Source organism: Gymnodraco acuticeps, unplaced genomic scaffold, assembly GCF_902827175.1.
Source record: "Gymnodraco acuticeps unplaced genomic scaffold, fGymAcu1.1, whole genome shotgun sequence".
Taxonomy (NCBI): Eukaryota; Metazoa; Chordata; class Actinopteri; order Perciformes; family Bathydraconidae; genus Gymnodraco; species Gymnodraco acuticeps.
This window is the reverse complement of record NW_022991947.1, coordinates 238,574-255,156: the sequence shown is the minus strand read 5'-3', so window position 1 is coordinate 255,156 and position 16,583 is coordinate 238,574. Positions and strand designations below refer to the sequence as shown.

At 40.7% G+C, this 16,583-nt stretch overlaps 2 protein-coding genes across 2 annotated transcripts; one reads left to right on the top strand and one right to left on the bottom strand.

The window, feature by feature from the left end:
- Nucleotides 1-86: 86 nt before the first annotated feature.
- morn5 (MORN repeat containing 5) lies at nt 87-9,033 on the bottom strand. Its single transcript, XM_034200580.1, has 5 exons — nt 8,899-9,033; nt 8,597-8,744; nt 7,189-7,300; nt 6,749-6,880; nt 87-275 (listed from the first exon to the last, which is right to left on the bottom strand). Exons 1-5 carry the CDS (start codon nt 8,943-8,945, stop codon nt 184-186), a joined length of 531 nt encoding a protein of 176 aa, XP_034056471.1. The 5' UTR covers nt 8,946-9,033; the 3' UTR covers nt 87-183.
- Nucleotides 9,034-9,261: 228 nt separating this feature from the next.
- On the top strand, nt 9,262-13,743 carry ndufa8 (NADH:ubiquinone oxidoreductase subunit A8). The gene is made up of 4 exons (XM_034200550.1): nt 9,262-9,437; nt 10,648-10,811; nt 12,218-12,383; nt 13,272-13,743. The coding sequence occupies exons 1-4, from the start codon at nt 9,387-9,389 to the stop codon at nt 13,404-13,406; spliced, it is 516 nt and encodes a 171-aa protein (XP_034056441.1). The 5' UTR covers nt 9,262-9,386; the 3' UTR covers nt 13,407-13,743.
- Nucleotides 13,744-16,583: the final 2,840 nt, after the last annotated feature.

Genomic DNA, 16,583 nt, shown 5'->3' with positions numbered 1-16,583 from the left:
GAATATGTTGATTTGGTTCTATTGGTCTGCTAATCTATCCTTTTATTTTTTAAATCACACACACAATCGAATTAAACATAAGAAAATAGAAATAACAAAAAACGCTTTATTTGTCAGAGTTATGTTACAAGACACAAAAAACATCTGATGTCTAAAAATGGACTACAGAAGTCTCCGGTCTCTTCAGAAAGCGACAGCGTTTTCAGGATCAACACCGACAGCCTCATCCCAAGCTTTCCGACAAGTCCGCAGAATCCACTCATGCTCAGAGTCATCTGTTGAAAAGATTTAATTTCAAATGGAGGATTATGTTAAAACTATTGGAAACAAGGCCTGGAGTCATACCAGCTTAATTGTTTTTTTTAAACGTTTGACCTATATTACATAAGAAACAAACGCAGATTGAGGTGTAAAGGTAAAGCGTTTAAATCAAAACTATAGAAGCAGTTGCCTGCATAATTAAACCACAGGTCATTTTGTGTATGAGGCTGCGACAGTGAAGTGCCATTCAAGTCTCGGGTAAACCAAGATAAGCCTGACAATTAGGAGCAAATAACTTCTCAGAGCCACTTCAGACACCGATAAATAATAACCTCCAAAAATGGACGACGATTTTTCTTTTTTTAAACCGAAACGACTGCCAGAGGAGCTGATAATAAAGCAGTTTTGCATTGTCAAACTGAAATGAGAAGCTAATTGCGGGGGAAGTGAGCTTTTCTCTGGAGCGCATGCAGCTGCACGCACTTGAGCAGCGCGCGGGCCTCACCCCCAGGTTCCACTGAGCGCGAGGCTCCATTGTACAGGGGAGCAGGTCTGCAGCTCGCGGACTGATTGTGCGTAATTGCCAGGCGTCAATACCAGCAGCCACTTCAAGTATAAAACGCTCCTCTTTCTCTCTTTCTCCTCTCTACCTGTTCTTATCGCGAGGTCAATTGAACGTATCGGACACGCGGACAGCTGCCACGCAAACAGTCTTTGTGACGCATTCGTGAGCGGAGAAGGTCATTATTGAACACATCGTTACGTTTAGACTGACCTCAATTAGACCCAAACCACAACCTGCCTTAATGATAATTTCATTGGGACATTTTCATATTTGCTGTAATTCTGCCCTCTTGAGATTGTATAGCAGCGTTTATCTCAGGATTTAAGTCAAATGTAATTGGTACCTTGGGTTATATGAGGGCACAGGTGGCTGGTAATTTCTTGCAATCTGAAGACAGCCGGACATTTTTGTGATTTACCAGTCTTTGTAAGTCAATACATACATTTATAAACCTTTTTAATGACTCCTTACACCATTTCTGGTGTTGGGATATCAGTTAGACTGATACAACAGAAATAAAGACACCTTATGTTCTCTGATGTGCCTAATAATCACATTTGTGGTGCAAACTTCAGGGAAACATTTTAGTCTTTAGAGAATGAAGCTCACTAAACACACTTGTTTATTGAACAGTTTTTTTTTTATCCATCTTGACTGTATCCACCTGCATAGACAACCTTTTTGCGATGTACAGGAGAGAGAGAGAGTGTGCGGAAGCGATAATGGCACCTTGTTAAAGTCTGTTTATCTTAATCCTTAAAATACACTCAGAGGGGAAAGTGTTTCCTTCCAGCCTAATGGCTCCGAATTAACAAGCAGACACATAACCAAACACATGCAGAGACAGACACACTGGCATAATGAGCAAAAGCAAAAAACTGCTTTCTGCTTGTAGATAGTTAATTTCATTAAAGATGATTGTGTTGCATTAAGTGTTCACAGAAACGGATGGGGTATAACACTAATGTTGAACTCTGAACCTGGTCCACTCACAATGACCTATAGGGTCATATGTGCACATTTTGTGGTTTCCAATTGGAGGCACCACAGTAAAATCAAACTTACCTAAATGTGAAAGCTCAAATAAACATTCAAATGCACACATTTAAGGCATCTGTCTCCAATTCACTGCAAGCCGAGCGGCCTTTGCTTTTTTTGGTTATGATGACATCACAGAAAACTGTGCGGTGTTCATGTTTCCAGCTTTGAAGGAGAGATACCAATCTTTAAAATTATTAATCCATCCGTCACAGTTCTGAGGATTAACATGTGAATCCTATTTTATGGTGAATTTTTGTCCCTAAGATGTATGAAAAATGAGAGTTTCAGGAAAGGCAGCGTGAGGATATGTTCCACTCCCAAGGGCCCCAGCTGATCTTATCTGTCTGTGAAACACCTCGGCTGGACGGGGACAAAGGGAGGGGACGCGGCTCGGTCACCAGAGGTGTTTTCCTTGGCCGTGGAATGTTTTCAGTGTGGAACTCTTTCAGTGCGGAGTCTCAAAGGGAAGCAGTTATCCCAGAAACAGGAAAGTGCTACAAACAATATGGCAACACATGGCCCCTGCTGGAGCTGCTGCCGCCTCCTGCGCCCGGCCGACTGTTGCTGCCTGTTGCCATGAGAGAACACACAACTGACGGTGTGTGTGTTTGTTTGGAATAACACGCTCAATCAGTCAGCGGTGGAGATTTGATTGTGCAGATGTGGCCTATGTATCCTTTCTCATTCTTTTTAAATTACAGTTTCATTGAGTAATGCAATGTTCTACCTTGTAACAATATTCATCAGAAATGAAGTACAATTATTTTGTCCTTTTTGTGAGGACAGATAAAAGTAGCCCTGTAGACTTGTTTGTTGATTACATGATTTGTTTTTTTTAGCAGCAAAAAGGTTTGGCTTTCTTTGAAGCTAATGTACTTCCATAATTCTTCCTATTGAGTGTTTGACTCTTGAATGTTTGTTAAAGGTTTACCAGTGTTCATTTTACTGTGTTTTACCCTTTACCCTGTTGGCATTGTTTAAGCTTAAATGTTAACTATGACACACTGATGTAGTAAGTGGAGTCATATTAAAAATCTGAAATAAATACAATTATGATTAATCAATCAATCAATATCATTAGTTGCTTAACAAGGAGTGTTTTGTGTTTTTATAGGGATAGCTGCCACCTCACCCACTATGCCAGTCCATTGGCATGTTTTCTTGTGTAAGACTGAGTAACTAATTGGTGATTTGTCAAAGTCGATATTGGACGCCCTTAAAGTTTGGAAATAACATCGGCCAGAAACAAAGAATGTCACCCCTAAATGTTAATTTTTCACCACAATCACTCAACACACACACAAACATAGTACACATTGCTGCACAGTCACACACACTCAGACATTCCTTCCTTTCCGTCTCCTGTGTATTGCAGGAGTTGACTTTGTATCCAAATGACACGTGTGACTCCTTTCTGTTACTTAAAATCTACGAGGAACAGGAGTCTGTTAAAATGTTTTTCATTAAGTTAAGATAAAATCATGGGGGCGATACCATCATGTGCATCCCATCCCAACATTTCCCCCATACATGTTTACAAGGCGTACCAGTATTCTCGATACAAACCCTTCCTACATACATTGTCGGCACAGCAGCCCCTTGATGACATCTCCCAAAATAATCCATAACCTCTTGGGGAATATTAGCAAAAGATCCTATTGTTTTGCTCTGGCACTATGCCAAGAAGGACTGTTTGTCCAAGTTAGCAACAGTAACTAAGCAGGCCAGGACTTTGTGATAAATCAGGTTTGACCAATGAGTTTGGTTGAGCCTGATATCTCCTTGCAAGGACTTTAAGATCAGGGGGTAAACTTGATTCATCTGCAGTTTCAACCCGTTCCATATGCACGATTTTTGCAACTCCAGATATGATCTTCGTCTTCACGGGCTAATTTCTTCCTTGTCCTACATCCACCAGCTGCTACACGGGGAGCTCCTTCCTCTTTCCTTGCTGCAGCAAACGTCCCCTTTGGGAGGGTGGGTCTTCCCTGTGTCCCATCATCCCCGCAGCCATCATCCTGGGCGGAAGCCATGAGGCAATAAATTCTGTCTTCACACCCACTGTGACAAATGTGCTTTCACCTCAAGGGTTGAAGAATGAATCCGTACAGGACACAGGAGCATTCTTTTCAAGCCTTGTTTACAAAGCAAAGGGATAGCGGACAAGTATTGCATATGCCACATTCTCAGTACATAATATACATCACTCTATAGTATTGCACATGAACAGACACTTCTATTAAAGTTCCCATCAGTGTAAGTGCTATATGAATGCTTTAAAACAGGGGTGTCCGAACTTTTTTCACGAGGGCCACATACAGAAAAATATACGAAGGGCTTGGCCGCTCACCAGAGGTAAGTTAGAAGTTAGAAAAAGTAATCAAATTTAGGTAAATGATGGTTGATATTGATGAAAAAAACACACAGCTCTGTAGGTTTCAATTATTTTGTTATCAGCTCATTCCTTGAAACAGGAGGCTCAGATTGCTTATAATAAGAGGACATATGAAGGGTATATTTCAAGGTTGTTATGTAAATGTGTTATTGGGCTTTTTTCTTATCAACTAAGATTTGTTAGAAAATGTTTTTCAACTTGAATTGACTGAAAATTGGGCTTACATGAATACTGTGTTATATATTTGAGCATATATATTTTAAGAAGTACAATAGCAGATGTTTAATTTGTGGGCCATATTTCATTACACTTTTTGAATTTGGCCGATTCCAAACGCGGGCCGCATTTGGCCCCCAGGCCGTAGTTTGGACACCCCTGCTTTAAAAGTATCAAAACGCTTAATCTGTGGGGAAATGCACACAGTGGCTTAAGCAAGCCATCAGGATTTCCTAAAGATATACAATAAATAGGTAGAATGTGCTGCTATAGTGCCATTATAGTCATTCCCCGGCTGCAATGACACGTGCACTAACGGAAATCCCCAAAACACTGACCAATCAAAGCAGAGTGTTTCAGAGACTGAGAAAATCTAGGTATATTCAGACTTATTGTATAGGAGAAGAAAATAGTCATTTTTGAACATTAAAGAATGTGAAAATGTTCTCGCAGAAACCTAAAGCACAGGGATAAATCTGAACGATTGTATAATACGTCTCCTTTAAATAGTTTGTTTGATTGCAGATGTATTTAAATCAAAACAGAGTAAGAGAATGGTTGGAAAGTGTTCAGTTCCTTTTTCTTTCTTCATCTCAACTTCCAGAACATATCTTTTATCTTGTTTTCTTTCTCTCTATCTCTCTCTCTATCTCTCTCTCTCTATCTCTCTCATCTCTCTCTCTCTACTCTCTCTCTCTCTCTCTCTCTCTCTACTCTCTCTCTCTCTCTCTCTCTCTCTCTCTCTCTCATCTCTCTCTCTCTCTCTCTCTCTCTCTCTCTCTCTCTCTCTCTCTCTCTCTCTCCGTCACTCTACTGATCAATACCAGAGCTATAATGATGATGAACAACCCCCATCAAGGAAATAATTGAAAAACATATTTTTGTCTTCTTACACATCTAGCAAGGATGTGGATCTAATCCTCTGTTTCCTTCTGTCTCTCCACATATGTAAATTAGATTTGTGTGCTTGTGGAACTAATCTGTATTATGTTGCAAATAGAACATCTGAACACAAATATTCTTCCCAAAAAAAAAATACCTTAGGCAGCTTAGTGAGTCATACATTAACTAATGCCAGAAATCATATTTCTTACACATTTCTACATTTTTAAGGTTAAAAACAGTCACAAGCATCATATTTGGATCAAAATATGGTCTGGTTTGAATTCCTCCTGCATTTTCTGCAATCAAAAGCAACAATTCCCACAGCCTTGTACACCATCACCATAGATTAAGCTTTGATTAAAGCTTTTTTAAGCTACTATACAATATGTTAAATAATGTCAAGCCCCTTTGATGCGCAGTAAACACTGGACCAAACATTAGTGAGCCCATAGTATTTAGAAACTGCATTCAGCCTGCTGCCTAATTCACAACAGTGTCTTGTGATGTAAAATCTTAGGCGACATGACGAGCAGAGGATGTCAGAGGATTCCTATCTGGACACCTGACAGACCGCATTCACTTCAAATCAGGAGTTCCAAAACTGGGCACCCACTCAGGGGAAAAATGTGTCTTGAATTTTCCACTTTTGACAAATACCAAAAGGAAAAAAAAGTTTTGAATTGACGGCAATAGCCTATAGAAGCATGCTTATCAGATGACTTGTAGCAATAATCTTCCATCAGAGAGTCCAGGGATAATCCATTTAACATAATTCCATTGGTTCATTGCTATAAAATCCTTCCCATATGGCCACATTGTGTGCTCTCAGAGAGACAAAGACAAAGGGTCCTCCCCGAGGCAAATTCAACACAAGCTCTTTAGTGTGTTTGAAAATACTTTGAACCAACTCTACTTTTCTGGCCTGTTTTCAGAAAAGTAGAGTTGTTGAAAAGTAGACATAATGTTATACACAGCTACTATTCTGCCCGACAAGGCAGCAACAATTGCTGCCTCAGTATTTATTTATCTGATTATATGGCTATAAACTCAGAATTGTATTGAGGTATAGGCCTGATGTTGCATTTCTGTTTACCTATATCAAACAATGATTGGAACATTTACATGAGGAGTCTATATTAAGGAAATGGAATACTTTGTTCAGGTGTCTGATGATGATGAATGTTCAAATAAACAACCAAACAAAAGCTGAAATAAACATTAACCTTGTCAACTCTGTCCTTGCTCTGTTTCCCTGTTCTTGTTTGCGTGGATTGTGGTTCTTTATTATAGCTTTTTTAGAAGCAAAGAGTTGATTATAATTTGAAGTAAGGGTTTCGTTTCACCGGGCTACAACATTCAAAATAACAGGATATTCTCTCTCTCACCTGCATTTCTGAGGAATCTGCCACTGTAGGAAGTAACAACTCTGGCCTTGGGATCATAGGAACCATCTCCACAATCGTAGCATCCATCAGGAATAATGTGTGGTGGATGAAGATCACTTAGCTGAGATTCTCCTGTACGAACAAGTCAATTGTTTTGTGTTGAATGGTTATGTGGTTTACAACTACTAAAACAACTTGTTTTTATATTTTTAATCTATCTAATGGATTTCACTGTATGTTGTTATTATTGGTCTGTTTGTTTGTCAGGTTAATGGCTTTGGTTTTTACTCAAACACATTCTTCCTCTCAATATATTTACAGTAGTTTATTATGAGGCAAAGTTCCTTATATTTTCCGAGCCAAATCATGTTAGGGTGATTGTCTGATGCGATTAATAAGAAATAATCTGTCCCATTGAGAACACAATAATAAATTCCAACCTGCAGGTCTGAGTCCATTGCACCTCTCACTGTAGAAGCGCCTGTCGTAACCATCGCAGTAGTCCCAGTCCTTCTCCTGGTACTGCAGGCCATCAGCGAAGGTAAATGACCCCTTGTAAGGAAGCACCATTTTAAAATCACCCCCATTTTTCAAACACGTTTTTTTAAATGGGGAAAGTAATTATATCCCAAACTGTTGTTATATTCACATCTTTAAACATACACATACAATAGAGTTGTATTTGCACTCCTCAAAGCAGTGAAAGAGCTACATTTGAAAACGTTAAAAGCAGAAACAATGCTGATATGCAAGATAATCCACAGACCTCACTGCTGGCAGTCTTCCCGCGGGTTATTTCTTTGACAGAAAGTAGTTCCAGTTGAAACTTTTGAAAATAAGGTCTGGGTGTAATTCTATGTAACCCATGGTTTCTGGAGAGATAAATGGCTGTTGTGGTTTTCAAATGTTACTTTTCAGTGCTTTACACCCCACAAAACAATTTAAAATGTCTTCCATTGTCATCTTTAGGTCAAGGCGGGAATCTAAGGGATGGATATCTCAAAACCTCAGCAGATAAAACCAGAACTGTCTGCATTGATGTATACCACGAGTGAAAAGTGGAAAAATATGTCTTTGGCAGGAACTGATCCACTTTATGTACAGTATGTGTGCATGTCCTTCTGAGAAAAAACTGTTATTGTGAATGGAAAAATAGCAGTTTTCTGCCAAATGTGGAACCATAATAACACTTTAATGTAAACAAATGCATTAATTCTGATTTGCTGAGGCTCTGGAGGTAGAGGGGTCATCCATCAACTTTGATCCCCGACCCCCTGCGGTTCATATGTTGAAGTTTTCCTCCCGATTATTCAACCATTGATTTGTGAGTGTGAGTTCTGGCTTGTTCCTGTTTTCATGTCAATATGTCTAAAATAAAGAAGGCTGAGGAACAACTTTGAAGGATGTGTACGTTTCAGAGTAAGCTACACTTTAAGACATCAGATATAATTTCCAGATTTTAAATTCTTTAGGTCATAGGATAGTTTAGGTCTGTTTTAAATGGAAGTAGAATGTCATGGGCTGGCATGGATGCAGGTGCAGGGTAGTCTGGGCCATGTTCAGTCATGTCCATGTCCAGCTATCATTTCAAATGAACCGCAACTGAAATGATGATAATAATTGGAGTGATCGCTGTTGTGGCAAAAGCCCATTGCATCAGAGCAGAAGAGAGGGTTGCTCGATGCAGGTAAAAAGAGGAAAGAAACCTAATAACTATGACAGTAATGGTGAGTGATTGCTAAAAGGGACCAGATGTAATATCAACTATAACCAATGCGAAACACACACTCATGTGGATGCAGTGGTATTCTGACATGCATGCAAGGATACATGAACCCGGCTCCCCACCTGTTTAGCTATGCCGTTTTCCCAGGTGGCCTCATATTTACTCCCATTTGGAAAGTGTAGAACTCCTTTGCCATGGAACATCCCTTCTTTCATCTCTCCCTCATACTTGGTCTCTGTTGGAAATGTGTATTCTCCTTTTCCATCCATCCTGAGGAAGAAAATAGATGATCATACAGTGCTTTAATAGCTTTTGCTTTGTAGGAAGCATAGCTAACCTGACTCAACGTTCTAAGTTAATTCTAAATGTTGTGCATATCAATGCATATCCTGTTGTCTTATAGGGTAGGGACAAATATATTTACCTGCCATTTTTTGTGTCTCCTTTATAACTGCTTCCGATGAACTCCATTATAACATTGGCTTTCTAACACCCTTTCTTCTAAAAATAAATACAACAGAAGACTTATATCGTCAAGTAAGTAGGCAAGACTACACACAACAGCCAAGTGTATCGTTACCATGGCGACAATGTGACAAGAACAACAACAACGAGTCTACAAAAAGAGGAGTGGTTCGTTTGTTACAATTTTATTATTTTAAATAGTTCGAAACAGACCTTGAGAAAATAATTCATAAGTTGATACGATTGAAATTCGTATATCATTCTTTTTTCCTCTGTATTTTTAAAAGCGCTTTCGTCTGCGTCATCAACACGCGCCTCCCGGCTGAGCAGGCGCAGTAAACTGACCTTCTCAGCGGCCTCGTAGCTCGTCTTGGAGCCCGAGGAACAGGACCTTGAATGTTTTCCATTTGATTTTCTGCGGTTGTTTTATTAAACAGAGACACAGCCATGCCTACAACGCTGGAAGTCCCCTCCTTGCAGGAGCTGAAAGTGGACGAGGTGAGCAGCGGTTATTGTTTCCCTTGAATGGAAACTTTAGCAGGATATAACATGTTAGCTAACTAGCTTGCTATCGCTAGCTGCTGTATGTTTAAAAAATATGCTCAGTAGCTTTTAACTATTGCCACTAGTGTTACCACTTTTCCCAATGCTTACAAAGCCTGATAATAAATCAACCAGCAGATATTTCTGAATGCATCTAAACCTGGCGAATGTTTCGCTATCTTTATGACGTTATAGAAACCAAACTATTCAGGAACTCATGGGCTCTTTATCGTTGTTAACCTTGCATCACACTCTTAATAATCCTTATTACTGCTTCAATGTACCCCGAAGGTGACAGTAACTATACATTGACTGCCCCTAAACTCATATCTAGCCTGTTTATGTGCAGTAGTGTTAGTTGGCACATAGAGTTGTCCTTGGAAGTCAGGTGTAAGCTGGAAGTCAGGTGTAAGCTGGAAGTCAGGTGTAAGCTGGAAGTCAGGTGTAAGCTGGCAGCAGCTTGTGTCTTTCCAACATCATGGAATATGGCAGCATCATGGATCTAATAAACTATATCTGTGCAGGTACACATTTCTTTTAAATTCAGTAGTAACTCAAAACAATCTGCTTAATAAACGTACCGTAAAAGGACATTACCATGCAATTCACAATAACCATTAAAGAGAATAGACATATATAACAAGTGACACTATAATAAGACGGTAATAAGTAGAAGAACAAAGGTTAGTGTGTACAGTGTTAAAATACAGCATACATATTTAATATAATAAGTGGCAGTGTCAAACAAAAGTCTTAAGCACTGAGGGTTGCAGCAGAACTACAGGTCTTCATAGAGTGTATGCACTTTTTAAATAAACACATTTAGTTATACAGTTGTTTACAATGTATAGACTGAGTATGACATGTTTGGAGTTTAAAGAGTGCACTTTTCACTGTTAGAGCTAGCCCATAAGTTTCAAGCTGCTCCCACTTGATCCCAACTGATTGTTACTGTATTGATCTGTAAAAAACGATTAAACACTTTCTCTTGGATCTTAAATATGAGGTCACCAATATCAGCCACTGTCAGGAAAACACCAGAATAATCCTGTGTCTTGAAACAAATCTAAAAGTTTGGTTGCATTTATTTACTCTGTGGTCATTATATATCATTTGAAGCAGTCTCATAGTTGTTTTTCATGCTTCTGTCCCTGGTTGTGTCCAGATCAACGTTTCCTCTGCAGTGCTGAAGGCTGCTGCCCACCATTATGGCTCCCAGTGTGACAAACCCAACAAGGAGTTCATGCTCTGCCGCTGGGAGGAGAAGGACCCCAGGAAGTGTCTAGAAGAAGGGAGGAAAGTCAACGAGTGTGCGCTCAACTTCTTCAGGTAACTCACGCCAAGGTTTTTTCTCGCCAAATACTTCTGGTATACATAGATCAGTCTGAAAACGTCTTTTTTCGGGAAGGTTTTTTTCTAGCGCTTCAGTACAAAAATGTAGTTAATCAGACATTTAGGTAACTAATGATTAGGCATAACCGGCAGCAATGGTGTCATCTGCAAAACTGTAAAGCCAGCGACAGATTGGAGATGTGACTGAACTTGAGCAAGTTGGAGGGTCATTTCAGGAAATGTTGGTGAGAACTAAGTTCAAGTGCACCATATGGGATGAGATTGTACAGTTAAGATTTAAAATACATGTTGGCCCCTCCAAACTAAGGACTGAGGTTTATAACACATTATTCCTCCATCAATTCCAATGCACTGTTTGACTGAGCGCGCTGAACGTTAAATATTCTATGGCAAACTTTGATTGTATGAGGGGATAGCTGATCTACTTGCACTTTCTATGTAGAAATGCGTCAGGTGATGATAACGGAAAAAAATTAAAGACAGATTTTTTTATCAAACTTTAAATAACTTTGCTTTCTCTGTGAACTGTCCCGGGCGTCTTAAAAGTTATTTTCCACTCTGTTTTATGTCATAGTATTAATCTTACAGCTGAGAGTTTTTTATCAAGTCAGTTTTCATTCCAAAAAAAGTTTTTCCTGCATTTCATGGCAATTGAATAAGAGCCAGTCTCTGCATAAACACTTTGTTATCTTGAGATTGATAAATAAATAAATAGTGGGGACTTAAGTATGATGTAGAGAACACCTTTATGAAATGTCTCTGTGCTATTTGAGTACAGAGTTGATTATGTCTGTGAAACAGCCCTTGGGGGCTATTTGGGGAAGTGGTCTGGGTTTTTTCACTCTAAACTGCTGTGTCTGTGTTTACTGAAAGTTTTAGACTGAGCGTTGGTTATACCCTGATGCCCATACACCCACTGAGGTGCTTGTGTTTCTGGTTCTCAAAAACACATGACCTCTAATTGTAAAGCCGAAACAAACAACCGACACTCTGACCTCAAAGATAAACTGAGACGTTACTGTGAAAGAGCAATACCTGTAATTATTATAATGAGGAAAGATTTGAGAAAAGCTGTAATTGCATCTGGGACCTGGTTTAATTCTTGGGTGCTTCTGGAAACTGCCAGACACCTTTTCTAGGAGTTCAGTCAGACGACCTTTTTGTGTGGGTTTTGAATCTGAACAGCTAAGGCTCATAGGAGGAACTATAATTGACTTTGAAAACTGTCATATTAATCATTATTCTTTAATTACCTTTGGTGAGTCACAATATCTCTTTAAACACAACACGAGTTTCTCTTTTTAAGCTTCCAGTTCCTGCGTTACAACCAAGTTTTCTGGACTACTTTTGCATATCTCATCTTGCTTCATTCTTTCTTGTAGGCAAATCAAGGGAAGCTGCGCAGAGTCCTTCACGGAGTACTGGACCTGTCTGGATTATTCAAATTTGACAGAACTGCGCCGTTGCCGTGATAAACAGCAAACCTTCGACAGCTGCGCCCTTGAGAAGCTGGGCTGGCAGAGACCTGAGCTGGGAGAGCTGTCTAAGGTGAGACTTGTGAGGGATTGACTGCACAGTGTGAGCAGCGTGGGTGATGGACTCCATTTTGGCTGATTATGGGCTATGCAAGAGGCTCTGATTGCATCTGCGTGGTCTTATTCTGCTGCAGTTTGGAGCAAATCATGCATTTTACACTGCATTGGTTTTTGTTACCTTTTTGTGGGTCTTGCGTAACACAAGCAAGCACTAATTAGGTAGCAGCAATCAAAATAAAACCAAAGGCCGATCTTAACAATAGCTTTTCGGAACCAGAGTGGGAATCTGTGAAAGGCTGTGATCAACCGTCTGGCCTTTTTTCACTTCTCAAGGCAGAGCACAAAACAACAGAAATCCAACTTTTCCTTTTTGAATGGCTCAGTTTCTCTGGCTGTTCAGCCATCTAACAAATGAAAAGAAAGAGTAGACAAAATGTGGAAGGTGGTTGAAAGAGAGATGGTCCTTCAGGTTGTGAGTTATTGAGTCAGGAAAAGAGGCAGAGCGTTAAGGAAAGACAGTCCTGACCCAGAAGTCATAAAAAATTTGCAAAGAGGGGCAAAGCAGCGGAAAGGATGAGGTAGTTAACAACTAAGCAAGAGGATGTCATCATGATTTGAGAACTAAAAGAGGTAAGAGGAGAACTGAGGAGATGGACAGGCTTTCAGTTTTTCGATTTGATAATCTATTGTTTTTTAAACCCTGATGAAACAATGAAAAATGTTATTTTGCTTATATCTCAATCATTAAATCACACAAGTAATTATAATGTAGACTCTAGTCAATGTCTAATCAGATATTGGCAAAATGCATACCTGTTGAACAATCAAATTGCGCATGTCCATCAAAACAACTTTTTAATTCTCTTTTGACACGTCATGGCATGGCTTGTTTTTTTCGTAGGTGACCAAAGTGGCGACCGAGCGGCCCTTCCCTGAGGACCCGTACCACTCTCGGGAACGTCCTGAGCCCAACCCGGTCATCGAGGGTAACCTTGAGACTTCCAAACATGGCAGCAGGTTTTTCTTCTTTAACTAGTGAGGCAGTCACCTGCCAAACCAGGGGCTCTGTCCAAAAGCATAGAGACTACCCGTCACCATCGATACATCAATTACACTTCAAAAGGTTTAAAAGGAGGCTGGTGTCTGCACCCTTTAAATGTGTAAGGGGTGTGGGTTGGTTTTGGACAGGGCTCATGTCCCAGCAATCTTTTCATCAGCTGCAGCATCATCAAGCTGTTTGATAAAGGAAAGTAGTATGGATAAGTGTGTAAACAAAGTCCATGAGACTTTCCTGACCACTTCTGTAAATGTAATGAGTGAACAAATGCAACATGCTGTATTGTGTTGTCAAATAATAAAAAGATAAATTATCATCCTGGATTTTAATGTCTTTATTGATCTATTGAAGACTCTGTTGCCTTAAAACAGAATAGATTCATAAATTTTCTAACAATAAAAGGGTCATATATTTAAAGGCTTCATGTTGCCAGACACCGTTCCTTCAATATCTGCAAATTATAGGCAACACCACCGTGTTTGCACATCTGTGTTTTGTCAGACTGAGTATTGTTAGACTGGTGGAGGGCGAGGTTGTAGGTCAAGGTTCAGGCTCATTACCTGCAGCCAGAGAGAGCTGCTTCTGCTTCCTCCTTTTCTCCCTGCTCACTTCCTGCCTCTGACCTGGACTGAAAGAAGACTTTAGGAGTCATTGCGGAGATTCACAGTAAAGTGTTATTGCTGCCGGCACGCGTGTGTACTCGTGACCTTGAGTCGTAGGAGAGGAGAGGCCAACTCAAAGACATGCTGGCCTGTGGAACAAAGTGGACTGTGCCAACGCACGCACACACTAGATCAAAGTTGAAGTATAAGTTACCATAAAAGCTCTGATTTAGTTTCAGCACATGTATAAATTGTTTAAAAACTATTCTAGTAGTCCTGATATGACTTGCTTTACTACAAACGTGAGACATGTTGGGTCTTTAACCCTGTGCCATGTGGTTGATTTCTTCAGGGACCAATAGTAGTGCATGATTTGACAGCTTTCTCATACTCAAAAGCAGGGATGTGGCCCTCGGGTGTTCGCACATAATGTAAAAACGTCTTTGTAGTGCTCAGAAACACAGGGACTTAACTTATAAGGGAAGTCGACAGCTATCCATTTGCGGTCACTGGGATTGTATTCTGAAAAATTTAAAAATACAAAGAGCTTTTGCTTATTCTAGTTGGAGCGTTGATATAATTCATGTTGATTGTGTCTGCTACACTGTGTGTCTTTAACATTTTTCCCAGAAGTTTCTTTTTATCCTTCAGACGGCATTTCAACACTGTCACAGCGTATTGCCAAAAACAACCATCATTTTTCAGTGTGTGTACAGTAGCTCCATGGAAGTATATGCATACATGAGTGTGCACGTCTCCTTGTTTCTATAGGGCGTCACTGCAGTAGTTTGCAGAAATCCCCTCGCAAGGTGTGGTCTGGACCTGCGGCCCGCTCAGGAAACGCCTGACAGACCCTCTTCTGACCTGGACAGTGGGACAAAGGGAGGAGGGAAGAAGGGATTCAAAGAGGAAAGGAGGTATGGAGGAGAAGGGGCAGAGAGGACACACAGAAGCACGTAATAAAATAGTAAAGGAGGAGGGTGATAGAAATTAATGGAATTGGAGTAACATAAAAATAAGCAATAGTTATAACTTATAAGGATGAAACAAGATACAGGGCTTGGAAAAAAAGTGAGATCCAATAAGGGCATGGAGGGTAATGACCTGACAGAGGCAGACAGACGGAGTGGGGTCTCGGAGGTTATTCAGGGACTGGCGGTGAGGGCCCGGGGCTCGTGGCAGACCTGTCTCCATGCGACTTGCAGGAAGCAGAGGGTCATCGTTTGACACGGCACCGCCACAGGAAACGGCTCTGGCACAGGAAAGAAATACAATACATCGCTTTCACAAAGATACAGCCCGCCTGGGAGCCCAACGCGGTAAAATACTCAAACAACCCGGCTTGTTCATAACACAAGACTGTCAATATTCCCATTGTTCTGAGACTGGTTTCACATAAAGGGAATGTTTGAAATGATGATGAGCACAAGCAGTCCAAGCTGGTAGGTGTTTATTTGTTCCTTTACTGTCAATCATTTGAGGATAGAGTTCAAGCTGATAAAACTAGGGCTGCACAGTATAAGGAAAACTATAGGTTACTTACGTAACCCCAGTTCTCAGAGTAACATGAAGTGAGATGTCTCACTATGGGATGCGCCTCAACGCGTATGCAAACAGAAGCATCAATCTCATTACGCCAATCCTGATTGGCTGGAGATCTTGACGTCAACGTCAGGGAATCCACCCACCCTTTAAGTAGCTTGCGCTACGTCACAGCGCCATTCACAAATAAGCACCTCTTCTCGCTTCGCCTTAGCAAGAAGGGCCGTCTGGTGAGACATCTCACTTCATGTTACTCTGAGAACTGGGGTTACGTAAGTAACCTATAGTTCTCATTCATAACACTCCGTTCGATGTCTCACTATGGGATATTGAAACTCCCGTATTGCTAGACATGCTTATCTCGAAAATCACCAAAACAACCAGAACTTAACAGGTAGAACCCTGTCTCAACACGGGGCCCAGCACTGCGCGGGCCACACTTGGAGCAGAGACATCTAGCCTGTAAAAGCAGACAAAAGTGAGCGGCGAGGACCAGCTCGCTGCTGCACAAATGTCTTGGATGGAAACACCCTTGAACAAAGCCCAGGATGTAGCCAGTCCACGAGTAGAATGAGCACGCAGGCCCGTTGGTGCCTGCAAACCCTGATTCGTATAAGCCAGAGCAATCGCTTCCACAATCCAGTGGGAGAGCCGTTGCCTGGTAACGGGCTTGCCCTTCTGAGGGTTAGCCCAGGATACAAAGAGTTGGTCATTGCATCGAAACTCTTTTGACCTGTCCATATAGGTGCGTAAAGCACGGACTGGGCACAGCAAATTCGGCAGCTGTTCCTCAGAGGAGCACAGTGGCGGAGGAAATGCCTCAATGTCAATGGGGGTACATGAGCCAACCACCTTAGCAGTGGCGACTGGTCATTAGGGGCAGGTGGGGCACAGCCTAGTGTCAGCAGAAAGTATTAAAAATAATGATTACAAAAAAATGCAAAAAATATATTAAATATATTTTAAGATCATGTTTAATCATCTGATTCGTCTGTACATTGCTGTTTTAGTC

Bases quoted from the DNA above. Each gene is read 5' to 3' on its own strand.
- morn5 (XM_034200580.1), bottom strand. From the start codon at position 8,945: ATGGAGTTCATCGGAAGCAGTTATAAAGGAGACACAAAAAATGGCAG. The intron at 8,745-8,898 runs GTAAATATATTT...TTTCTTCCTCAG, and splicing joins GGAGACACAAAAAATGGCAG to GATGGATGGAAAAGGAGAAT. The intron at 7,301-8,596 runs GTGGGGAGCCGG...CTTCCTTACAAG, and splicing joins AAAACGGCATAGCTAAACAG to GGGTCATTTACCTTCGCTGA.
- ndufa8 (XM_034200550.1), top strand. From the start codon at position 9,387: ATGCCTACAACGCTGGAAGTCCCCTCCTTGCAGGAGCTGAAAGTGGAC. The intron at 10,812-12,217 runs GTAACTCACGCC...TCTTTCTTGTAG, and splicing joins TGTGCGCTCAACTTCTTCAG to GCAAATCAAGGGAAGCTGCG. The intron at 12,384-13,271 runs GTGAGACTTGTG...TTTTTTTCGTAG, and splicing joins AGCTGGGAGAGCTGTCTAAG to GTGACCAAAGTGGCGACCGA.